The sequence below is a fragment of the Moschus berezovskii genome, chromosome 12, assembly GCF_049115385.1.
Source record: "Moschus berezovskii isolate FMDL1 chromosome 12, NW_MosBer_1.0, whole genome shotgun sequence".
In the NCBI taxonomy this organism is placed as follows: Eukaryota; Metazoa; Chordata; class Mammalia; order Artiodactyla; family Moschidae; genus Moschus; species Moschus berezovskii.
The window spans coordinates 14,491,750-14,517,914 of record NC_142471.1 but is presented as its reverse complement, the minus strand read 5'-3'; the positions used below and the strand labels follow the sequence as shown (position 1 = coordinate 14,517,914).

At 40.3% G+C, this 26,165-nt stretch overlaps 1 protein-coding gene across 3 annotated transcripts in view; it reads right to left on the bottom strand.

Moving 5' to 3' along the window:
- Nucleotides 1–26,165, bottom strand: part of BICC1 (BicC family RNA binding protein 1) — a 365,857-nt gene that overhangs the window by 22,126 nt on the left and 317,566 nt on the right. For 2 of the 3 annotated variants that reach the window (XM_055425684.2, XM_088841894.1), the window contains exons 11-17: nucleotides 24,657–24,818; nucleotides 23,883–24,079; nucleotides 23,612–23,744; nucleotides 22,657–22,813; nucleotides 10,115–10,274; nucleotides 6,967–7,006; nucleotides 6,461–6,615 (exon numbers count right to left, since the gene is read on the bottom strand). In XM_055425684.2, the coding sequence (XP_055281659.1) occupies nucleotides 6,461–6,615; nucleotides 6,967–7,006; nucleotides 10,115–10,274; nucleotides 22,657–22,813; nucleotides 23,612–23,744; nucleotides 23,883–24,079; nucleotides 24,657–24,818 (1,004 nt within the window). The remainder of the gene's footprint in view (nucleotides 1–6,460; nucleotides 6,616–6,966; nucleotides 7,007–10,114; nucleotides 10,275–22,656; nucleotides 22,814–23,611; nucleotides 23,745–23,882; nucleotides 24,080–24,656; nucleotides 24,819–26,165) is intronic. The other variant, XM_088841893.1, reaches the window with a different exon arrangement.

Genomic DNA, 26,165 nt, shown 5'->3' with positions numbered 1-26,165 from the left:
ATAGTATTAAAGTCAACGTTTTCTGATAACCCTAGTTTTATGTTTACTGGGTAATTCCAAGAGAATCCTTTACTATTCAGGTCACTGAACTCGATTCAATCCCACGGCAGCACACCCACAGCTGACAGTGCCTGGCTGGAACACTTCTTTCTTCAGGGCATTATGACAGCACTCATGACACCATTCTCAAGACTTCCCATCTGCCCTACTGCATCCTTACTGTAGGATCTTCCTCTCTTTTCTATTCCAAATGTCAGGTTTGGTCTTCACATTCCTTATCATCTCTCTCTACACTTTCTCCTTAGTAATCAGTAATCACAACCTTTTTCAAAGCTTAACAACAGCCATGACTGAAATTGTTACCTCTGGGTTTGAATTCTCTACTGAAATTTAGCATCATGGAGTTGCCAATCTGACACCTCCATTTTACTATCTCACAGACATTTTAAACTTATCGTGTTTGAAACCGTATTGGTCATGACCATCCCCACCAGCTACACTCAAATCTACTCCTCTCCCAGAATTCCTACATCTCAGTGAGGACCATTCACCCAGATGCTCAAGCCAGACTTCTGAGAGCCACACTCATTCGTCCTTTCCTCACCCTCTCCAGGTTGTCAGTTTATCAATGTCATATCTAAACGTACCCCAAATCTACCTACTGTTACCAATCTCCACCACTGTCATTAATGGCCTCGTTAATGGACATGCTGATTCTTTCTTGCCTCCCACCCCAATTAATCCATCTTCCATGAAGCAACCAGGCTCTAGGTTGTTTTTTTAAACGCAAATTAGAACAAAACCATGCCTCTCTCAGCATACAGTCCTATAATAATCCGTTGCCAGTACTTTACCATGGGCTGAAATGCTCCATAATCAAGTCTCTGCCTGTCTCTCCAACCTTATCTTCAATGCTCCACCACCCTATCCACCTTCTGCTCCATGAACTAACCAGTTCGCTCTGACTCCAATATGATAATACCAGCTATTTCCCTGGCCTAGTACTATTTCCCTAGATAGTCACAAGGTTGGCCCTTTCTTGCCATGTAGGTCTTAGCTTAAATGTCATTTGCTCATTAAAGCCAGCTAAAACTACCCAATATAAAACAGCCTCTGTTTCATATTTATCAGGGACTTTTATTACTTAATGCCTTCTGGTTAACTTGTTATATATTTCTTTCTACCCACCAAAAAAAAAAAAAAGCTCTATCCATGGAAAGCAAGAATCTGTATTCAAGCATTGTATCTACTGCCCAGAACTGCATCTAAAACACAGGAAATGCTTATTGATAAATATTTGCAGAATTACTAGATCTCACATTTACCTTTTCCTACATCTATGGGATCCCCTTTGCTGACTTTTGGGAAGGGGCTTAAGTAAAGGAAGACTCCTCACACCAAAAAAATGGGTTTTTCAGTTAAAACCATCATTAACATAATTCAACCAGATAAATTCCATGCAGCAAGAGAAATAAGAACATGCTCAAAACTGGTTAATTACCAGGAAGGAGACCATTATGTAGTATTCCTATATATTTTAAAATTTCTGCATCTAAACTCTTTTTGAGTATAAAAGCAAACTTATCTAAGATCTAAGCTGATTTCATTCACACAGCTATCTCAGATCTGGCTAAACATGATGTTTTCTAAAAACATTAAATAAAAAATAATCTTGTGATATTTACCAGTTTTTTATGATATGTTAGAAGACAACAAACTGGTAAATATCACAAGATTATTTAGATTTGTAAGATTTAAAATAGTCAGACAATCTCATTACTCTTAGGGGGAAATTTAAAACCTTCTTTTAACTTGCAATGCAAGTTTTACCTGCTCCAGAGAACACGCAACCATTTCTAATGCCTTTAAGAGATAAGTGGCAAAAAGAAAAGGAACATCCAAAACTTTTTAGTTCTATTAATGTGACAGAAATACTGCAGATCAAAGCAACCTTTTGTTTGACCTTTGCTGTCCCAGTATATCATTAAGTGGATAGGGTCATACTTTTGAGTCTTGAAGAAAACAAAAATAAGCCTCAAGCTACTTGCTTCTTATCTAAAGGAGTTCTTTGGAAAAGTCTAATTTCTCAAAAATGCCTTAAAACTGGAAACAGTTGCTCAAGTCTAGTTTCTCAGTAATGTGAACAGGGTGTTCAAAGCATCAGTTTCTTGCCTAAAGCAAGCTTCCTAGAGCAGGAAACCCATGCGCCTTGATCCCCTACACACTGAGTAACCCACACCTGTCAGGACCCATCGGCTTCTCTAGAGCATTCTACTTGTCCATTTGGTTTTGGTTTTCTTTGGAAAAGAATAAGGAAAAAGAGCGTTTCTAACTACCCCCTAATTTTTTTTAACTTTTTATTTTGTATTGGAGTATAGCCGATTAACAAACAGTTAATAGTTTTAGGTGAACAGTGAAGGGACTTAGCCATACACCTTCATGTATCCATTCACCCCCAAACTCCCCTCCCACCCAAGCTGTCACATAACATTGAACAGAGTCCATGTGCTATGCAGACCTTGTTGGTTATCCATTTTAAATGCAGCAGTGTGTACATGTCAATCCCAAACTCCCTAACTATGCCTTCCCCCATCCATCCCCCTGGCAACCATAAAGCTCGTTCTCATAGTCTGTGAGTCTGTTTCTGTTTTATAAGTTCATTTGTATCATTTCTTTTTAGATTCCACATATAAAGGATGTCATGTGATATTTCTCCTTCTCTGACTGACTTCCCTCAGTATAATAATCTCTAGGTCCACTCATGTTGATGCAAATGGCACTATTTCATTCTTCTAGATGGCTGAGTAATATTCCATTGTTTGTATATATGTACCGCATCTTCTTTGTCCATTCCCTGTCAACCGACATTAAGGTTGCTTCCATGTCTTGGCTACTGTAAACAGAGCTGCAGTGAACACTAGGGTACATATATCCTTTTTGATCATGTTTTTCTCTGAATATATGCCCAGGATTGGGATTGCAGAGTGGAATGGAGGTTCAAGAGGGAGGGCACGTATGTATCAGTTCAGTTCAGTCGCTCAGTCGTGTCCGACTCTTTGCGACCCCATGGACTACAGCACACCAGGCTTCCCTGTTCATCATCAACTTCCAGAGCTTGCTCAAACTCGTGTCCATCGAGTCGGTGATGCCATCCAAACATCTCATCCTGTCATCCCCTTCTCCTCCTCCTGCCCTCAATCTTTCCCAGCACCAGGGTCTTCTCCAGTGAGTCAGTTCTTCGCATCAGGTGGCCAAAGTGCTGGAGTTTCAACTTCAGCAACAGTCCTTCCAGTGAATATTCAGGGCTGATTTCCTTTAAGATTGACTGGTTTGATCTCCTTGCAGGGTCATAAGGTAGCTCTATTTTTAATTTTTTAAGAAACTTCCATCGTGGCTATACCAGTTTACATTCCCATCAACAGTGTAAGAGTGTTCCCTTCTCTCCACACTCTCTCCAGCATGTATTGTCTGTGTGTTTTCTGATGATGGCCATCCTGGCTGTAACTACCCTCTGATTTTAAAATAGTGCTACAAGTGGAGATGTGGTAAATCTTTTTAAAAAATTTTATGCCCGCTCCACTTTTCCCCAGGTCCTTCTCAATACCCACCCTGTCCCTATGTTCTAACCCATTAATTGCCCACTTTACAATCCCTCTGAGTTTTAACAGAATAAAGAAGAGGGCAGGCATCCACAAACAGCAACTGTTTCAGAGTATCAGATCATGCCAGGTAAGGGCCCTTTTACCTCCTTTCGATGGCTTTGGGGTGTGTGAAAGTCCTCCACACCGCGAAAATCTAGAACCATTCCCTAAGAAAGCCTGAATCTCTCTCTTATCACCACTGCTTAAAGAGGCCGTGAATAAAAGCAGGTTACCTGGTGAATGCCCTGGCACTGATCTTGCTGGATTCATCCTCTCCCCCACCTTTCAATGTGAATGAGCTGTTAGACATTAGCCAGAAAGGTGGAACAGGCTGGCCCGAGAGAACCAAAGCAAACAAAGCCACAGGAGGGATTCAGCCACTGAGTCAGGAGCCTGCAAACTCAAGCCCACAGAGAGTGGTCTACTCGTCCTCGGCCAAGACCCAGAGCAGAGGCCCTCCAGGTTCTGAAACCACTTCTGAGTCCCTGCAGAGCAGTGTTTCCAGGAGGGTGCCTGCATCAGAATCAGACCCAGGCTTTTGGTGAAAATGTAAATTACTGGTTCCTGCTGGCTCGTTCCCTGATGAGTGAGATGCTGGGGGAAGAATCTGCATTTTTAAGTGCACCAAGTGATTCTTATGTCTTTTAACATGGCTCTAGAGTATTTATAAATCACCTTGTATAGTAAAGAATTTGCCTCCAATGTGGGAGACGCAGGTTCAATCCCTGGGTCGGGAAGATCCCCTGGAGAAGGAAATGGCAACCCACTCCATTATTCTTGCCTGGAAATTCCATGGACAGAGGAGCCTTGTGGGCTGCAATCCATGGGGTTGCAAAGAGTTGGACATGACTGAATGACTAACACTAACTAACTTGCTATGTACCCTTTGAGTTAAACCATTAGGAAAAAGAGGATAAAGAAATTTTGCAAAATGAATTCAAGTCCTTTTTTCTAACAACTACTGCCATGACTTCAAGTAAGACACTTAACTGATCTGGGACCCTTTCCCTCACTGGGAATTTATAGGGATCAAATAAGCTCATGGATGAAAATGGACCGTATAAAACATCAAAGAAATAAATGAATGTGATTTAAGGTAATTATTACTAGCACATTATGTGTTCATGTAAGACTCTAAAGTATTCCTTTAGATATAAAAAGCATATCTATTTTGAATGTGCAGAAATACTTTCACTAATAAGCATTCATATATGTATATGAATCACATCTTTCATCAGGCTCTTGGTTTTCCTCAGGGTAAAGTTCTTTGGTGGAAATAACAGTAGTTGCTAAATATTACTGAGACTTCCTGCACATCACACTAAGCACTGGATGCCTTCTCCCACAGCATGCTCAAAATAACTGCAATGAGAAAACAGGTTCTGAGGTGTGAAGTCACTCATCAAAGCTGTACATGTGTCAGTGGTGGCTGTCAGGTTCCCATAGCCCCTGCATTTGACAACTACTTTATTAGAACGATCGTCATTTCAACCTGTCATACTACTGGTCTCTGAGAACAGAACTGAATTAGCATTTCTAAAGTGAACTATTTCATCTCTGAAATGACAGAAACATAATCCACCACCTAAAGATCCATTCCGCTGAAGGTGGGGTGAGCACTCAGACGACTGCAGGTCCATCAGTGGAAGCCTGAGAATGAGCACAGCAGTTTTTAAGGTCTCTGCCAACCTGAAAGGAGATGTTGACTTTCTCTCAGAGCTATAATGGCAGAAAGAGGGGTGTATACCTCCTAGGGCCTCAAATTTTTCATAATGATTCCTGCATTCTAGCTGCCAACAGTAACTTCAGTCTTTAAATATACCCTGCCAAGATGCTACTTTAAGTCTGACAATGAAATTTGCAGGAGACTGCTTTTTGGTATTTCAATAGTACTTTCTTTTTCACTTTCTCTAAGAGATAAAGGGAAAAAAATCACATGTTTGCATTTGCATTTCATCAACATGCTAATTTATTACCAAAAAAAATGGGTGAAGAAATGAAGGTCAATCTGCAAATGCTGGTGATTAGACTAACAATTATGAAACACTTAACCAGTATTTGTTTTTGAGCCTCCAGTGGTCTGATTGAACATTGTGATTCTTGGATTAATAATTTTCATCCATCTTTTAGGTTTGTGCAGTCTCTGCAGTTGTGTGTGTGAGTGTGTGCACGCGCATGCATTCTAACTCCACCTGCACTTGCAAAAGACTTACAGCCAAAATCCAACACTCTGCAACTGAAAAGGCCTTGCTGACTGAGTCGCGTACAGCCCGGCCGAGAAGCAAGGAGCTCTGAATCCCTTCTGCCTATGGTGAGGACGCCAGCTTCCCTGTCTCACCCCTAAGCCCTGCAGCCAACATCTGGGAAGCAAAATGTTTTGGAGCTCTTGTTTGTGATACTTCCTGCTGTGTTCCTGGCACATCTGAACACACTGAATTTTTAACTCAGATCTGAGAACTTGTTTTTGTTGAATAATTGCCTTTTCCCCCTGGAATGAAGGGATTCCTTATACATTTTTTATGGCATATTACATATGTCCTTTGCTTAATCTCAGCCCTGCTCTCCGACATTCTCCCCTAACAAAAACACATTTATCCAAATTTCCTTCACAGCTGATAAACAACTTTGAGAGAAAACATGTAAAAGATCATGATATATCAGATTGTATCTATTTCACAGCAGTACATTTACAGTATTAGAAATTAAAGCAAATCACCATTAAGAAATTGTCTTTATGTAAACAGAGAATGAGAGAGAAGATGGTTCTCTTTTGCTGAGAGAATCGACGGGAAGAGTACATAGGGCATGACTCTACAAACCTCAAAGGTGGTCGTCATTGTGGGCTTATACGACACGTGGTTGGCCCTTCTCAGCTCCTTGATCGTTTCAGCGGGCATGGATTTAGAAAATCCCAGACCACTCCAGGTGTTTGTGGGTGTTCTGACCTCCGTCACCACTGGTTTCTTTAACATAGCTTTGGAAAAGAGAACATAAAACAAAAGCTTGTTTTTAATGCATTTCTTAAATACAACATTGATGGGTATTTTTTTGTTGATGTATATAAAGAAATTACCACTGACTATCTCCTAAAATGTCTTCATAAAACATTTTCTACAAAGTAACAGTAAATTTTTAAATGATACATTATTTCTTAATTGATCTAATGCTAATCTATTTAACCTCAACAAAGTTTATGCAACTTGAACCTAAACATTCTGGGCTTCCTTTTATGAAAGTCCAATTTCTCAGTTCGATATCAGTATTGAAAAACTTTATATGTGTCTACTGAAAAAACTCAAAGTATAGATCATAATGTATCACATACCTTTGGTTGCTAATAGCTTCTTCTGTTCATAGTCAAATGCCTGAAAAAGACAGAAAATATCTTTATTGTCAGTTTACCCAAATGTCGCGCCAATGCTCCATGAAAAGATTACATGACTGCAGACCATGCACCTGCCTGAGGCAAATGCTAAGCTATGCACCATGATGTTACAGGAACCCACGCAAGTCTGATAAACTTAAACATGTTTTCAAAACTCATTCATTATAATAATATCCTACTTCTGACCTTAAGTCATGACAGTGACAAGAGTCAGAAATCTTCCTTCAAAGGGAAAAAAAATTCCTCTTTATTATGAATATTTAACATACCAGGACATATATATGCTAACATATAGTGAATAACTTAATAAGGGTTATGCTAAATTTCAAAACAATGCATTCTCAAAATACTTTCAGGTTATCTATTATTGGCCTCCTTTGTTTCCCAAAATCCCCTCTTCACTTGGGTAAAATGGTATGATGTCACAAAAACCTATGAAATTATGTAACTTAATTGGCATCATCTACGCTTTTAAAGTGACATAAATGACAAATGTCTAGCTTTAATAATGACACAAGCAGAACGTTAAAATTAAACCTAAATAAAAATATAAACTGAGTTAAAAAATGAAGCTGATCTATCTTGTATTCCACAGGACTAGGATGGCACCATTTATCCTCATACACACTGAAGAGGTGACCACCACACAGATGGGTCTTTATACAGACTAAGGCAAGCTCCGAAGAAAGAGGTCCAGATATAGCTACATCTCAGATGCTGACTCGGGGTCTCAACTCCCGTGTTTCAAGAGCTGAGGCTTGATTTTAAAATGCCTCTTATAAATAAAAAACTATAATGGAAAATGAAAAAAAAAGAACAGAGATATACACATATATATGTAAATCTTCTTTGCTATACAACTGAAACTAACACAATATTGTAAATCAACTATACTTCAGAAGTTAGGGGGAAAAAATGTCTCAAAGATAGTTCAAGAACCCATTGACAAGGGCCAACTACCCATTGGCCCTTCCTCCCAGGAGGACTGTACACCATCATATGCAGAGTGTTCATATAATTTATGGTATGAAACAGGATACTTCTAAAAGTGAAAAGTACCACAAATGATCAGGTCAAAATAATGAAAGTAAACTGGCTGACTCTGACCAACCAGAAGGAACATGGCAGTAAACTGGGAGAGTCAGATTTTTAGATAACATGGCTTGATAATGTTTTTGAAATCCTAGGTCTAAAATGGCTCTGGGAGTTAAAATCAACTTTTAATGACTAACGTCTAAGGCAAGATGTGGGGAGATTCTTAAGTTACTTGTTCAATAAATATTTATTGAGTGCCTTCTGGTTATAGATACTGTGCTACACTTTGTGGAAGAATAAAACAATGAATCAAAAATAATCTATAGCCTCAAATCATATGGTGGCTTAAAAGGGATGAATAAGAGAAATAACCGCAAAATAAATTATAAAGTGAGATAAATGTGAAAAGAGAGCTGGAGATTCAGAAGTCCAAGAATGGTCAGGAAACAAAGGTCATCTCAGGAGACAAGGGTCATCTTTAGCTCCAGAAATCACAGAAGTCTTCAATCTCTCTCCCTGTCAAAGCTCAGTAACTCTTATCATTGATTTCTTAGTGATTTTAAAAGTCAGCTCTTCACTAATGGCATAAATAACATCTATTTAGATTTGAAACTCTATCACCAGGAACACTCTCATCCATCCTAAAAGAAAGGAACATGAAAAGGTTCACTATAGGTATAAACTCGATGGAAGAGATGGGACTCACAAGATGGCCAAAACTCACAAAGGGACCATAAAGGAATCTGATACATTTTAAATAAGAGAATTTTAATTTATAATAACTGAAAATATATCCACCAGAGAAAATGTAATAAATGTTTGTTTTTAACTTTGCACCTTGTAAAGGCCATGGCTTTTGTAAAAACATTCATCTAAAAACATGAAAATGTTCAAATGCAAAGGATTAGTAAAAGCAGACAAGCAGGATTGTACTGTAGTTTTCACTGGAATTACAGAAGTATAGTGTCAAAGAATTAATTTCTTTGACATATTTGTGACAACTTCTTTATTTCTAAGATTTTGTGAAGTTTTTTTCTTTTTTGGAGGTGGGGAGATGGAGGTGATATATCTTACTATGAAGTAGGTAAGTCTACCCATTAATTCAGACACTGAAACCAAATGTTTATCAGTTCAATTCAGTTCAGTCGCTCAGTCATGTCCGACTCTCTGCGACCCCATGAATCACAGCACACCAGGCCTCCCTATCTGTCACCAACTCCCGGAGTTCATAGACATCTCTAAAAGCACAGAATCCTTATCTTTCATATTGTGATCAATATAAAAATCAGATTTCTGAATTCCATGATCAACAGTCTATTTTTTTTTTTTTTTTGGTAATTGGATCAATAGTTTGAAAATGAATACAGAGAAAATCCCTGCTGAGGAAATAGTTTAAAATAATCATAAAAATCTGTGAACCAACATAATCATCAATAATATTTAGTATCTCCTTTCAAAAAACTAAAGCCTCACATTAGTTATTTTTATAACTGTCTAAGAAGCACCAAATTCATTTTCTCCATTTCACAGATAGAAGGATAGTATATCTATTTATTTAAGACTATGTCACGAGGTAGTAAATGCTCAGAAATAGCAGATCGTATATTTATCTGAATTATTTAAGTAACAGATGAAAAATGTCCTTTGCATAAGACACAGTGACAGAGACCATGTTAGATCACTTTTAATATTTCAAAGAATTCTCCTCACTTAAACTAAATCCTGCATTTCATTTTTAATGTTTATAGCAAAACCAATTCCTAACCACTGCATATATATTTAAATTTAATTTTGAGCAGGCATTACCGACTCAATGGACATGAGTTTGAGTCAACTCTGGGAGTTGATGATGGACAGGGAGGCATGGCGTGTTGCAGTCCATGGGGTCACAAAGAGTCGGACACAACTGAGCGACTACACTGAAATGAACTGAGCATGTGCAGGAAAACGGAATTTCTGCTCTGCTGCTAAAGGCTCACTGAATTCCCCATTTCCCTCAATCTAGACGGCCCACATTTGGATGATTCTCCCTTTTTTTTTTTACACTCATTACCTGCATGTTGACATATGATGGCCGCGGGGCAAGGCGGGCCCTCTCACTGTTCTGCTGTGCGGCCCTCTCAGCAGCGCGCTCACTCCCTGGAGCCTTCTTGTCAGCCAGTGGGCTTTCTGCAGCGCTCAGTTCAGGATCTGAGAGCAACCGGTCAGTGCTGCTGTGAAAGAGAGAGTTTGGGATTGAGCATGCCACTGTCACATTCACACGCACCACACCTTTGCCAGGGGCCGTGTTTCCTAGTTAGGTTTACGTGTCCACCACGCACAGGCATTATCTCCTGTGATCCTCACAGCACTGCGATGAGGTAGGCAGCATTACTGTCCCCATTTTTCACATGAGGGAAGTACCTTATCCAAGCTCACACCTCTGGTAAATGGTAGAGATGGGATATGAACGCAGATTTGCTGACTCTCAACATGGTGTTGAAACTATCTCAAGATACATATTCACGCACAGTAAATATGTATATATGACATTCTGTATATGGTACATACGGAGTAGACATACAGACAAGATTTCTGATTTACAGACAAGCAAGCAGATATCTGACCCACGTTTATCTGAACACACTGAGTCAGTCTGAAAGCACGCAGATAACCCATTCCATCTGCGTGCAATACACATGAGGGTGCTACAAATCTGCTGTGATAAAGGCAGCAGGTAAATAAATGCTCTTTAATATCTGTTCAGGGTGCAGGGAAAGAACACCTCATGAAAGTGCTTCTTAAAACAAGGGAGAGTTATCTGAATTATAAGAATTCATAGTGCCATAGACATGCACCTCAAGCTTAACTGCAACTGAAGGTTAAGCTCAAGTAAAACAGAAATAATAAACAGTATTAGTCAAAGAGCTGATTTGTTCACACGTTCTTTTTTGTATCATTCACTATTCAGCTGTGCCAGGGGAATTCAGAGGAATTTAGAAAGGGCTATTAGAACACAACAGGAGGAGCAAAGAGCTTTCTGTGTTTGACAAAAGTTCACAGAGACTTCACACAGGCTTGTGACCTGGAATTGAAAGGGCAACTGCAGGCTCACCACTGAACAGCAGCAACTCAGAGGGAACTGCATAAGTGAAGGCAAGGAAGTATGCAGTGCACATCACTGGTGGTTTTAAAGCCAGAATTACTTCTCTAACCTAACATTATTCCTCTAAGAAAGAAAGAAAGTGAAGTCGCTCAGTCATGTCCAACTCTTTGCAATCCCATGGACTGTAGCCTACCAGAGTCCTCTGTCCATGGGATTTTCCAGGCAAGAATACTGGAGTGGGTTGCCATTTCCTTCTCCAGGGGATCTTCCTAACCCAGGGATCAAACCCCGGTCTCCCACATTTCAGGCAGATGCTTTACCATCTGAGCCACCAGGGAAGCCACCTATAACAAATAATGTTAATTTGGCATATTAGTACAATATCAAGAAAAACACAGATAAAGCAGATTTGGACAAAATGGAAACAATGATAATCAATCAAAAACTTTATAAAAGTAGAGCAGATTTTTCTTTTCATAAAAGCAAGACAGATTTTGCTGGACAAAGGAGGAAGTAAGAATAGAATTATTATTTAACACATTTTAAATCAACTACGCTTACTCCTTGGAAGGAAAGTTATGACCAACCTAGACAGCATATTAAAAAGCAGACACATTACTTTGCCAACAAAGGTCCGTCTAGTCAAGGCTATGGTTTTTCCCGTGGTCATGTATGGATGTGAGAGTTGGACTGTGAAGAAGGCTGATCACTGAAGAATTGATGCTTTGAACTGTGGTGCTGGAGAAGACTCTTGAGCGTCCCTTGGACTGCAAGGAGATCCAACCAGTCCATTCTAAAGGAGATCAATCCTGGGTGTTCATTGGAAGGACTGCTGCTAAAGCTGAAACTTCAATACTTTGGCCACCTCATACGAAGAGTTGACTCACTGGAAAAGACTCTGATGCTGGGAGTGATTGGGGGCGGGAAGAGACAGGGGCGACAGAGAATGAGATGGCTGGATGGCATCACTGACTCAATGGACATGAGTGAACTCTGGGAGTTGGTGATGGACAGGGAGGCCTGGCGTGCTGTGGTTCATGGGGTCGCAAAGAGTCAGACATGACTGAGCGACTGAACTGATACTTCAATTAAATTTAACTTAAAAAATACATGTGTTATATTTGCCTAAAGACATTCTATTCTGTAAGGATATAAAACACAGTAGAGGAAATTCAGTTAAGTTCAGTTCAGTCGCTCAATCGTGTCCAACTCTGCAACCCCATGAACCGCAGCATGCCAGGCCTCCCTGTCCGTCACCAACTCCCGGAGTCCACCCAAATCCATGTCCATTGAGTCAGTGATGCCATCCAACCATCTCATCTTCCATCGTCCCCTTCTCCTCCTGCCCTCAATCTTTCTCAGCATCAGGGTATTTTCTAATGAGTCAGCTCTTCGCATCAGGTGGCCAAATAATTGGAGTTTCAGCTTCAACATCAGTCCCTCCAATGAACACCCGGGACTGATCTCCTTTAGAATGGACTGGTTGGATCTCCATGCTGTCCAGGGGACTCTCAAGAGTCTTCTCCAACACCACAGTTCAAAAGCATCAATTCTTCGGTGATCAGCTTTCTTTATAGTCCAACTCTTACATCCATATATGACTACTGGAAAAACCATAGCCTTGACTAGACGGACCTTTGTTGGCAAAGTAATGTCTCTGCTTTTTAATATGCTATCTAGGTTGGTCATAACTTTCCTTCCAAGGAGTAAGCATCTTTTAATTTCATGGCTGCAATCACCATCCGCAGTGATTTTGGAGCCCAAAAAAATAAAGTCTGACACTGTTTCCACTGTTTCCCCATCTATTTGCCATGAACTGATGGGACCAGATGCCATGATCTTATTTTTTGAATGTTGAATGTTAAGCCAGCGTTTTCACTCTCCTCTTTCACTTTGGTTAAGAGGCTCTTTAGTTCCTTGTCACTTTCTGCCACAAGGGGTATCATCTGCATATCTGAGGTTATTGTTATTTCTCCCGGCAATCTTGACTCCAGCTTGTGCTTCATCCAGCCCAACGTTTCTCATGATGTACTCTGCATATAAGTAAAATAAGCACGGTGACAATATACAGCCTTGACGTACTCCTTTCTCAATTTGGAACCAGTTTGTTGTTTCATGTCCAGTTTTAACTGTTGCTTCTTGACCTGCATACAGATTTCTCAGGAGGCAGGTCAGGTGGTCTGGTATTCCCATCTCTTTCAGAATTTTCCACAGTTTGTTGTGACCTACACAGTCCCATGGACAGAGGAGTCTGGCAGGCTACAGTCCAAGGGGTCACAAGAGTCGGACACAACTTCGCAACTAAACCACCACCACACAGTCAGAGGCTTTGGCGTAATCAATAAAGCAGAAATAGATGTTTTTCTGGAACTCTCTTGCTTTTTCAATGATTCAGCGGATGTTGGCAATTTGATCTCTGGTTCCTCTGCCTTTTCTAAATTCAGCTGGAACATCTGGAAGTACACGGTTCAAGTACCATTGAAGCCTGGCTTGGAGAATTATGAACATTACTTTGCTAGCATGTGAGATGAGTACAATTGTGCAATAGTTTGAACATTTGTTGGCACTGCCTTTCTTTGGGATTGGAATGAAAACTGACATTTTTCAGTCCTGTGGCCACTGCTGAGTTTTCCAATTTGCTGGCATATTGAGTACAGCACTTTCACTGCATCATCTTTTCGGATTTGAAATAGCTCAGCTGGAGCTATCTCACGTCCACTAGCTTTGTTCACAGTGATGCTTCCTAAGGCCCACTTGACTTCGCAGGAAGGTGACCTTGTCTGAAATAATCCTTTCTTTTGAGGAAGACTTCCTTGTCCCTCATTTTGGCTGCTTTAAAAATGTTTTCTACAGCATTTTGGAGCTTCTTTCTATTTACTAGATGGGATGCTGCTGATTCATGAATTGTTGAATAAAGTAAATTTGATCTTTAAACTGAGTTTTAGTTTTTTCTTTTTTTAACAGATCTGATGGCAGTAATAAGACTGAAGGAGACTTCCAGTAACTTTGGGCATGAGAAACATGGGTGTGGCACCGGCAAACCCTTTTCAGTTCTCTGTCTCTGTTTCTGAGGTCTGTAGGTAAGTTCCTTTCAGTTCTGAGCTCTGCTCTCTTTGCACTGAGCTCCCAATCTAATGGGCTTCCCAGTACAGGGCAGGTCAGCTCAATCTGGCAGATGGCTCTGCCTGGAGCTCAAGCCCCTACCCTTTATTTCAGACCATGACAGTCAATTAATTGGTGGAAACCCCCAAGCCTTGATTCTGTCCCAGGATCCACATGGGAACTATATATGTGCAGCCCCTCGTCCTCAGTCCCTGTCTGTTGAGGTCTGCTGGTTCAGTTCTTTCCCCAGGCCAAGGTCCCATGGCAGGAACTGTTGGGGTGCACACAGGGCCTTTAAATGGCTGGGACACAGAAGAATCTTTTGGTTACTGCTGGTTTAAGGTGCACGTGTTTGTTCGACTTGTTTTGTACAAGCTACTACTATTAGGAATCTCTGTGGCCAAAAAGTTGCAAAAATTAGTGGGCAAGGGTGAAGCCTTTAAAACCTGATGAAGTACTCTCCACATAACTCAAGGACTCCCGAGTTCAAATACGCTGGTCACATAAGCTTCTAGGTTAGCTTGATACTAGTTCATCCACCAGCCACAAGAAGATTTCTATGCAACAAGGCTCACTGTAAAATACCACACAATCCCTAGGCCCACAGCACGTATTAATCTCGCTCCCCCAAACCCAAAAAGGCTTAGCTGAAAGAAATGGGATCCTTAATATTCAAAGAGTTAAGCACTCTACCTTCTGGTACACTTGCTGATTTTACATCTAAGAACTATGGCCCTGGAAGCTGTAACTATCTATAAAAATGTCAACGTGTTACTAAGGACAACTATAATTAGAATGGCCATTATGAGGAATGTTCCAATTATATAAGATCATTTAAGAACTGCACTTAAAAGCAAGAGCTTTCCTGCCCAACTCCCACAAAAAAAAAAAGGTGGGGCAGGGCGGAGGATACCTATTTTAATTGACATGCAGAATGCTCCAAAAGGCTTCAAAATTCCAAAATAGCTTCACTGAAAGATTCATTGCAAAAAGGCTAATGAAAAATTAAAGACGCAAGAGGTACCTAAAACAAGAGATAATATGACTGACTATCTGCTACTGCTCTCCTCTATACTTATTTTCTTGGCCATGTCATGCTGCTTGTGGGATTTTAGTTCCCCAACAAGGGATGGAACCCAGGCCCTCACCAGTGAGAGTGCAGAGTCCTAACCACTGGACCACCAGGAACTCCCTATCCTCTTTGAGTACTCATTCCAGTAATCCTGTCTGAACTGTCTTTCCACTCTGAAAAGACTGCAAGACCGCAACAAAAGTCCGCCATGTTAGTGGTCGTGGGGCTTCTAGTCACGAAGCCTTTCTGTGTCCCCGGTTTCTTATACGTAGGGAACAGACTCTGGCCTGTATGATCTTCCCTGAGTTCCTAAGGGCATATTTGAACAGTTGCTAATCAGGGGAGGGAAGAGATCCAGAGACAAGGGAGGAGCAGCCAAGAAACCATAGTGGGGCAGGTCCTGGTTCCACCCTAATCAGATATACTTAACATCTTTGAGTTCTTCTAGGGAACTAAAACCCTCAACAAATGGAAGACAAACTACTTGATGAAGAAGTCCTCATTCCAGAGGGAAGCTCACGGTTTGATAGCCTTGAGAACCAGAGAAGCTGGTTAGGTTAGGAAGCTTCTCAGGTTAGGAGACCACTTGAGGGCACATTAAAGGAACGCAGGCCTGCACACACCCTGATCCTCATCAGCAACCCGGCCCTGGAACTATTACTATAAAACTCCTCACTAAAGCCTCACATGTTGGGACAGTTTTCCAGGGCACAAGCCTGAAGTGTCCTCCTTTGCCTGGCAAAGTAATAAAGCTATTCTTTTCTACTTCACCCCAAACTTTGTCTCTGAGATTCAATTCAGCCCTGCTGCACAGAGGCCGAGTTTTCAGCATCAAAAGACACCCTCGTATCTACCCTCAAAGGATGATCTCTGTATGGGCCTTTCCCAGAACCGACGACATTCTGAGGGATTTTCTTGTAAACTACTACACTATTCCCTTAAACAGCTAAGGGAAATTAAATATAAATTAATGAAAAACTCTGCCAAATTCTGACAGACACTGGAGCTAACCTTCTAGTTTAAACCCTCTTTGGAGCATACAGATGAGATTCTCAGAAAACTGGCAGAAGTCAGCTAAGGGTGAGATTCTTACCAGAGCCAGCACTCGTGGATCTCTTGTGTAGTACCCAATAAACAAAGGAAAATAAAATAATTTTTGCACTCCCTTTTGGAATAGCTTTTAAGTCCAAGGGGTTATTCAACACTGCCAGAAATATTTACTGTTTTTCTATACTGAAAACTGACAAGAGAGTTAAAAGGTTTTTTTTTTGTTTTTTTTAAGGAAGAGAAGACTCTACACATGGACCTCACCAGATGGTCGACACCGAAATCAGACTGATTATATTCTTTGCAGCCAAAGGTGGAGAAGCTCTATACAGTCAGCAGAAACAAGACCGGGAACTGACTGTGGCTCAAATCATGAACTCCTTATTGCAAAATTCAGACTTAAATTGAAGAAAGTGGAGAAAACCATTAGACCATTCAGGTATGACCTAAATCAAATCCCTTATGACTATACAGTGGAAGTAAGAAATAGATTTAAGGGACTAGATCTGATAGACAGAGTGCCTGATGAACTATGGACGGAGATTCGTGATATTGCACAGGAGACAGGAATCAAGACCATCCCCAAGAAAAAGAAATGCAACAAAGCAAAAAGGCTGTCTGAGGAGGCCTTACAAATAGCTGTGAAAAGAAGGGAAGTGAAAAGCAAAGGAGAAAGGAAAGATATACCCATTTGAATGCAGAGTTCCAAAGAATATCAAGGAGAGATAGGAAAGCCTTCCTCAGTGATCAGTGCAAAGAAATAGAGGAAAACAACAGAATGGGAAACATTAGAGATCTCTTCAAGAAAATTAGAGATACCAAGGGAACATTTCATGCAAAGATGGGCTCAATAAAGGACAGAAGTGGTAGGGACCTAACAGAAGCAGAAGATATTAAGAAAAGGTGGCAAGAATACACAGAAGAACTGTACAAAAAAAGATGATCATGATAGTGTGTGATCACTCAGCTAGAGCCAGACATCCTGGAATGCGAAGTCAAGGGCCCTAGGAAGCATCACTACAAAAAAAGCTAGTACAGGTTGATGGAATTCCAGTTGAGCTATTTCAAATCCTGAAAGATGATGCTGTGAAAGTGCTGCACTCAATATGTCAGCAAATTTGAAAAACTCAGCAGTGGCCACAGGACTGGAAAAGGTCAGTTTTCATTCCAATCCCTAAGAAAGGCAATGCCAAAGAATGCTCAAACTACTGCACAATTGCACTCATCTCACACGCTAGTAAAGTAATGCTTAAAATTCTCCAAACCAGGCTTCAGCATTACATAAACCGTGAACTTCCATGTGTTCAAGCTGGTTTTACAAAAGGCAGAGGAACCAGAGATCAAATTGCCAACATCTGCTAGATCATTGGAAAAGCAAGAGAGTTCCAGAAAAACATCTATTTCTGCTTTATTGACTATGCCAAAGACTTTGACTGTGTGGATCACAATAAACTGTGGAACATTCTGAAAGAGATGGGAACACCAGACCACCTGACCTGCCTCTTGAGAAATTTGTATGCAGGTCAGGAAGCAACAATTAGAACTGGACAAGGAACAACAGACTGGTTCCAAATAGGAAAAGGAGTACGTCAAGGCTGTATATTGTTACCCTGCTTCTTTAACTTATATGCAGAGTACATCACAAGGAACGCTGGGCTGGAAGAAGCACAAGCTGGAATCAAGATTTTTGGAAGAAATATCAATAACCTCAGATGTGCAGATGATACCACCCTTATGGCAGAAAGTGAAGAACTAAAGAGCCTCTTGATGAAAGTGAAAGAAGAGAGTGAAAAAGTTGGCTTAAAGCTCAACATTCAGAAAACTAAGATCATGGCATCCGGTACCATCAGTTCATGGCAAATAGATGTGGAAACAGTGGCTGACTTTATTTTTTGGGGCTCCAAAATCACTGCAGATGGTGATTGCAGCCATGAATTTAAAAGACGCTTACCCCTTGGAAGGAAAGTTATGACCAACCTAGATAGCATATTAAAAAGCAGAGACATTACTTTGCCAACAAGGTCCGTCTAATCAAGGCTATGGTTTTTCCAGTGGTCATGTATGGATGTGAGAGTTGGACTATGAAGAAAGGTGACTGCTGAAGAATTGATGCTTTTGAACTGTGGTGTTGGAGAAGACTCTTGAGAGTTCCTTGGACTGAAAGAAGATCCAACCAGTCCATCCTAAAGGAGATCAGTCCTGGGTGTTCATTGGTAGGACTGATGATGAAGCTAAAACTCCAATACTTTGGCCAACTGTTGAGAAGAGCTGACTCATTTGAAAAGACCCTGATGCTGGGAAAGATTGAGGGCAGGCAGAGAAGGGGACAACAGAGGATGAGATGGTTGGATGGCATCACCGACTCAATGGACATAGGTTTGAGTGGACTCTGGGAGTTTGTGATGGACAGGGAGGCCTGGCGTGCTGCAGTTCTTGGGGTCGCAAAGAGTCGGACACAACTGAGCAACTAAACTGAACTGATGCACTCAGAGGGAAAGAAAAACTCTCTAAAGCCTTTGTGGAAGGATGCACTACAATATTTAGAGGCAAACAGCTCTAAATCCAGAACACAGAAATCTTTTGATTTCCATCTTAGTTAGAAATCTCCCTGATTATTTTTTTTAAGGAAATTAAGGATAATGTAGTTGGATGGGTGGCTCAAAATATAATGTCACTTAGGCTGCAATCCTATTTGGGAGAAATTAAGAACAACTTTTCTTCCTTATCTTAGAAATCTTTGCAAAACTAGGAACTAACTCACTATAATATCTATTCCTTTTATCAGTCCTAAAACCTCCCCTCTTTATCTCAAATGTATTGTAGAAATTCTGGCCTTAGGAAGCCAAAGTCCTTGGAGGAAATTTTATTCTTTCCCTGTACCTTTGAAATGCAAATGTTGTATTAAAAACTTCTGGGATCATTTCATTATTTTTAGTGCTGAGTAATATTATATATGTATATTGTATATGTGTATTACATCTTCTTTGTCTATCTATGGGCGTTTAGTTTGCTTCCATATCTTGGCTTGTGAACAGTGCTGCAATGAACACTGGGGTACACATATCCTTTCAGATCATATTTTTCTCTGGACACATGCCCAGGAGTGGGCTTGCAGGGTCACATGGTAGCTCTATTTTTAGTTTTTTAAGGACCCTCCATACTGTTCTCCATAGTGGCTGTACCAGTTTACATTCCCTCCTACAGTGTAGGAGGGTTCCCTTCTCTCCACACCCTCTCCAGCATTTGCTGTTTGTGGATTTTTTGATGATAGCCATTCTGACCTGTGAGGTGACATCTCACTCTAGTTTTGACTTGCATTTCTGTGCTGAACATCTTTTCATGTGCCTGTTGGCCATATGTATGTCCTCTTTGGAGAAAAGTCTATTCAGGTCTTTTGCCCATTTTCTGAGTGGGCAGCAACGTGGATGGACCTAGAGAGCATCATACTGAGTGAAGCAGACAGACAAGGAGAAATATAATAGGACATCCCTTATATGTGGACTGTAAAAAAATAAATGGTACAAATGAACTAAAATGAACTTATGGTTGCTAGGGGAAGGGATAGTTAGGGAGTTTGGGACTGACATGTACACACTGCTACATTCAAAATGGATTACCCACAAGGCTCTACTTACAGCACATGGAACGCTTCATGTTATGCCCTAGCCTGGATGGGAGGGACTCGAGGGAGGATGAATACATGTGTACAGATGGCTGAGTCCCATCACTGTGCACCTGAGAGCACCACCACGGTGTTAATCGGCTATGCGTGCATATGGAGTCACTTCAGTCGTGTCTGACTCTTTGTGACCCCATGGACTGTAGCCCACCTCTGTCAGTGGGATTCTCCAGTCAAGAATACTGGAGTGAGTTGCCATGCCTTCCTTCTGGGGATCTTCCCGACCCAGGGATCAAACCTGCATCTCTTGCGTCTACCTGCACTGGCAGGTGGTTTCTTTACCACTAGCATCACCTAGGAAGCCCATTAATTGGCTATGCTGCTGCTCAGCTATACCCCAACATAAAATAAAAAGTTTGAAAAAAAAAATTGATAACCCCCCAAAAAACTTCTGGGAGTTAATTCCCATCAAAAGATGAACAAAAGAAAAGACCATCTGAAACACAGGTGGGCAAAAAAAATTTTAAGTGTCTTCCCCACCGATGCAGTAAAAAACTTCACCCCTTTGAGCAGACTTATTTCATCTACCAAAAAACAACTGAAATCCAACATTTTTTTATGACTAGTGAAATTTTGTATTATTGTACTTGATTCACAGCAGTAATTTAAAAGTGGAACCCAAAAGGACTCTTCAATTCATGTGTGTCTATGTATGTGTTGGGGGCTTCCCAGGTGGCTCAGTGGTAAAGAATCTGCCTGCCAATGCAGGAGACATGGATCTGATCTCTTGGCTGGGAAGATCCCCTAGAGAAGGAAATGGCAACCCACTCTAGTATTCTTGCCTGGGAAATCCCATGGACAGAGGAGCCTGGTGGGCTATAAAAGAGTTAGACATGACATATCGACTAAACAACAGCAATGTATGTGTTAGAGATGTATTGAATTTTCCACCTACAGAGAGTATGGCCAAAATTAATTGGCAGTAAATTAAATAAATAAGTAAATAAAAAATGTAAATAAATAAAAAAGTAAAGTAAATAAAGTAAATAAAAAAGTCTATTAAAATGGCTTTAAAAGATGAAATGCTTATATAAATCAAGTAAATTGAATCCAGTCGTCCCCCTTTATCTGTGGTTTCAATTTCCATGGTTTTAGTTACCTACCATCAACCTCAGTCTGAAAATATTAGAAGAAAAATTTCAAAAATAAGTCATAAATTTTACATTGTTTGCTGTTCTGAACAGTGTGATGAAATTTCTCGCCACCTCACTCGACTCCATCCTGGGATTCCCCAACCATCAGCAGTGTCATGGCTCTATGATCCAGGGTCCTAGAGCCCGGATCCTCCTCCTGATGTCAACAATAGCTAACATGACATCACAATGCCTACATCACTCGCCTCACTTCACTTCATCACAGGCATTCCATCATCTCACATCATCACAAGAAGAAGGGTGAGTACAGTACAATTAGATATTTAGAGACAGAGATAAAATGAGAAAGACCACATTCACATAACTCATATTGCTGCAATTATTCATTAGCTTTGTGAATCTCTATCTGTACCTAATTTATAAATTAAATTTTATCATAGATATATATATGGAAAAAACAGAGAATATATAGAATTCAGGACTATCCATAGTTTCAAGTATCCATTGCAAGTCTTGAAACGTATCCCCCAAAGATAAAAGGGGATTACTAAATTCCATATATATGCGTTAGTATACTGTATTGGTGTTTTTCTTTCTGGCTTACTTCACTCTGTATAATAGGCTCCAGTTCCATCCACCTCAATAGAACTGATTCAAATGTATTCTTTTTAATGGCTGAGTAATACTCCATTGTGTATATGTACCACAGAATTTAGAAAGATGGTAACGATAACCCTGTATATAAGACAGCAAAAGAGATACAGATGTATAGAACAGTCTTTTGGACTCTGTGGGAGAGGGCGAGGATGGGATGATTTGGGAGAACGGCATTGAAACATGTATATTATCATACGTGAAATGAATCACCAGCCCAGGTCCGATGCATGATACAGGATGCTCAGGGCTGGTGTACTGGGATGAACCAGAGGGATGAGATGGGGAGGGAGGTGGGAGGGGGGTTCAAGATGGGGAACACATGTACACCCGGGGCAGATTCATGTCAATGTATGGCAAAACCAATACAATAATGTAAAGTAAAAGAAAAAAAAGGGTGGGGGGATTACTGCAAATGTAAATGAGATAAAAGTTTTTCAGTAAATTTTTTAAATAGTTTCTCTAAAATATTACTTGTGACCTAAAACCTTAAAGTTTTGCTAAATTAAATGATAGTCACTAAATATTCAGATCCTTCCAAATCAGATAAAACACTAAGATTTCGTGTCCCATTTGCCATGGGATGCTGCTGATTTGTGAACTGTTGAATAAAATCAATTCGATCTTTAAACTTACTTAGTTGAATTTTGTTTTATAATAAAGGTGAAGGTTACCAGATACTATTTCTTAATAAAATTTTTAAAAGTAAAAAGAGAAGGTAATTATAAAAAGAAATGAAAAAAAAAACACAAATATCAAATGCACTTAAACCAAAGAGCACTAACTATTCAGTTTAACATATATCCAACCTGTTACATACTTTCTTTCAAAGGATCAAGGACTTCAAAATTAAGATACATACTGTAAGTGTGAGTTTTTTGTGCCTTGCAATAGTTCTACTGTCTGCCTCTTGGCACAGGAAACTTTGGAGGGACCCATCATCTGTTTCAAGTCACCAGCATTTCCAGAATGGGAAGGACTTCGAGGCATGCCTACTTCAACAAAAGCATCATTACAACCTGTAGAGGAGAAGAAAAGAAGAGTAAAAATCCAGGGGACTTCCCTGGGAGTCCAGTGGTTAAGACTGCCTTCCAGTACCGGGGGTGAGGGTTCAGTCCCTGGTGAGAGAGTTAAGATCTCACATGCCTCGCAGCCAAAAGACCAAAATATAAAACAGAGCAGTATTGTAAACAAATACAATAAAGACTTAAAAATGGTCCACATCTAAAAAAGAAAAAAAAATCAAAATATCACCTTACTATCAACAATCACCTGCAATAGAAACTAATCAGATTCTGACTCTATGGAGACACAGCATAACAGCTTTCAGCTACAGAGATGATGCCTTAAATTAAGGCTATCTTAAAAATACAAGATGAAATCTGAAAAGTAGACCCTCATATTTTTTAAAGATTGATAGAAATGTATGGCAAAAACCACCACAATATTATAAAGTAATCAGCCTCCAATTAAAATTTTAAAAATAAAATAAAAGCAGGAACACAAATTCTGGGTTACTTTGGGAAAAAAAGATTTTTAGAAAAAGAAATACTCTACTTGGAAAAAAATTACACAGCAAATTAATGCTTTCCTGCTGCACAATCACATTCACTTTAATTTAGGAAGTTCCAATGGAAGGGGAAAGTGCTCTTTCACCATGTTCTTTGGAACTCTGTTCAAGATATTGTCCTTCTGCATCCTTGAGGCAGGATGAGTCATAACTAGTTAGCAAAACCAACTCAAAAATCACTGCATAGACTTTTTACGATCCCTTTATCCAATCAACAGAGCAGGCTGAAGTTCAGAAGGAAAGATACCTTCCGTGGGGTTTGATTTGGGAGATGTCTGCTCAGATCCAGTTGTCTGCAGGGATGGATCACCGTGATTCGCACTCAGCACTTTTTCTCCAAGTGATGAAGTGGATATTGCACCATATTTTATACTTGGAGACTGAAATAACAGTAGAAAATAGCACAGACATATGGTCACAACCCTAAAATTCATTTCAGGTAAAAGTTTAAACATGTTATCAGTGGCTTATCCTTTACGAACAGCATATATCACAAGCGCTTTGCTGAAGGGCATTACCTGTGTGTGTCCATTTAAAGCAGCAGAGATTTTTTTGCTTTCTGTCTGCATAGTGTTGATATGGACATCAACAGGTGTCAAGCCAGGAGGGGGAGACGGAGCTGTGTGCCCATAAGTGGGTACTCCAGACAACAAAATATTGGTTAGCGTGGCTTGGGCAGTGGATGGAATCATAAGGTGTGGTATAGCAGAAAAACCTACAACAGCATTTCACAAAGACAGGCATTAGACACAAAGCAACTCAGAATCATTTTAAGTAACAACAAAAAAGTCACTTTTGTTGCTGTCAATGCTGAAGAAAATTCCATTTTGATACCTCTGTTAATAGGTTTAACACATTACTATAAAAACATACGAGTATTAGAATGGAACAACATTTTAGAGAGTATTTAGTTAAGCTCTTCATTGTACAGACAAGGAAACTATTAATAGCTAGACTTAGCAAGTGCATTTGACTACTAAGCAAATTTGTCAAACTAGAACCTGCACTTCCTAATCACCAGGTCAGTGACCTTCAGGTGTTTCTGTCATTGCTCTGCGTGCATCATGCTCTTTTTCCTGATCTGCTTGTCACATTTGAAGATTACTTACTTTTATGAAAAACTCACTGTTTTTTAATGCTTCATTTTAACTGACACTTTGGAGAACTTTTTGGCTGCAGTATGCTTTGAGCCATAATTTTTCCCTGAGGAAACGGAACCACTAGTACAGTTTACTTAAAAACCCATAATACCTAAGAATACACACCTTCGATTGTACTTAAATACCACTGACCTGTGGCACTTGAAGTATTAGCGAGTGGCGGAGCCCACAACGTGGGGCTGGGGGTGCCGGAACTCGGACTTTGCAAAGGACTGACTGAGCTGTTCAGAGCATTTAAGAGTGAGTTTGGGGATGTCGAAGTGTTGAGAGATAAGGCGGTGGGTCCCAAAAGACCTGAAAAGATGAATGTAAAGTCAACACACATAAATTCAAGATTGTAATATACAGATGGCATCAATATTGCCGTTAGGAACACACATTCATAGCATCTGATGTTTTCCAGTCATAAGGCATGGGTGACAGATTACCTTCTTTCAGATATTCACATGAAATACCACATGATACACAGCTCCAGCACTGGACCTTGTTTGTCACAAACAGACCCAGAAACGGGAGGACAGGGGAGCTCGGATCAGGATAGACCGCGGGGCCTGGAGCACCACCGGCTGCTTTGCAATCATTTCAATGAGCCAGCATGAACGAAACTGTGCTCAAGTGGAAACCCAATTTTAATTTCTCTGAGTAACTCACATGTCATCTGCTATTAAAAAAAAAAAAAAAACTCTTTCTAAAGCACTTACAATTAGCAGTGAATTGGGAAATGTTTTTCTGCAACAGGACAGCTTCCTTCAGTTCATCTGCAGAGAGGTTGGCCCCCCGAAAAAGCTTTCATACTACGTTTGAAAGATCTAAGTTCCTGCCAAAGTGCCTGAACGGCATTTCCTGACTTACAAGCAGTGCTGTAGTCAGCATCTCCAGTGGAAGAGACAGCTTTGGGAGATTACGGGCCAAGGGGCCGTAATATGTCTTTACTTGTAATGGTGTCTGGGCAGGGCTACTTGGAACCTTCATCATATTATAACCATATTACATCTTTAAAAAGCTAGAATAGCTACTAAAAAATTTAAAGACTGCTGAGAGTATTTTTGTTAGGGCTTCCCAGGTGGCTCATGAGTAAAGAATCCACCTGCCAATTCAGGAGACGCAGAAGATGTGGGTTCGATCTCTGGGTCGGAAGAACCCTTGGAAGAGGAAATGGCAACCCACTTCAGTATTCTTGCTGGGATAATCCCATGGATGGTGGAACCTGGTAGGCTACAGTCCCTGGGGTTGCAAAGAATTGGACATGATGGGGTGAGTGAGCACGCACGCACAAGAGTATTTTTTGTTTCAAATCAACACTGAGGCAGAATGATTTGTGAGGGTTATTGCACTAACTTTTTATACACAAGCTACTTAAAATGTACAAAAAAGTAGTGAACCTAGAATAACTGATATAGCAATGAACTTTATCCAACAAAACAGGAATCTATAAATGAGACAGTACGTATCACACCATGACTGTTAAATGGCTCACCCTGCTTTCTTAAAAAACTAAAGCACCAAGGTGATGCTTTCTTTCCTCTTTCTCTTCTTTACCTCAGATATAAATGCAGGTCCATTCGCTTCCCATGGCGGCTGCAGGCTACATTTCCTTTGTGTCTGGACGAGGCTAAAGTAAGCGCTGGGAGCACGGTTCAG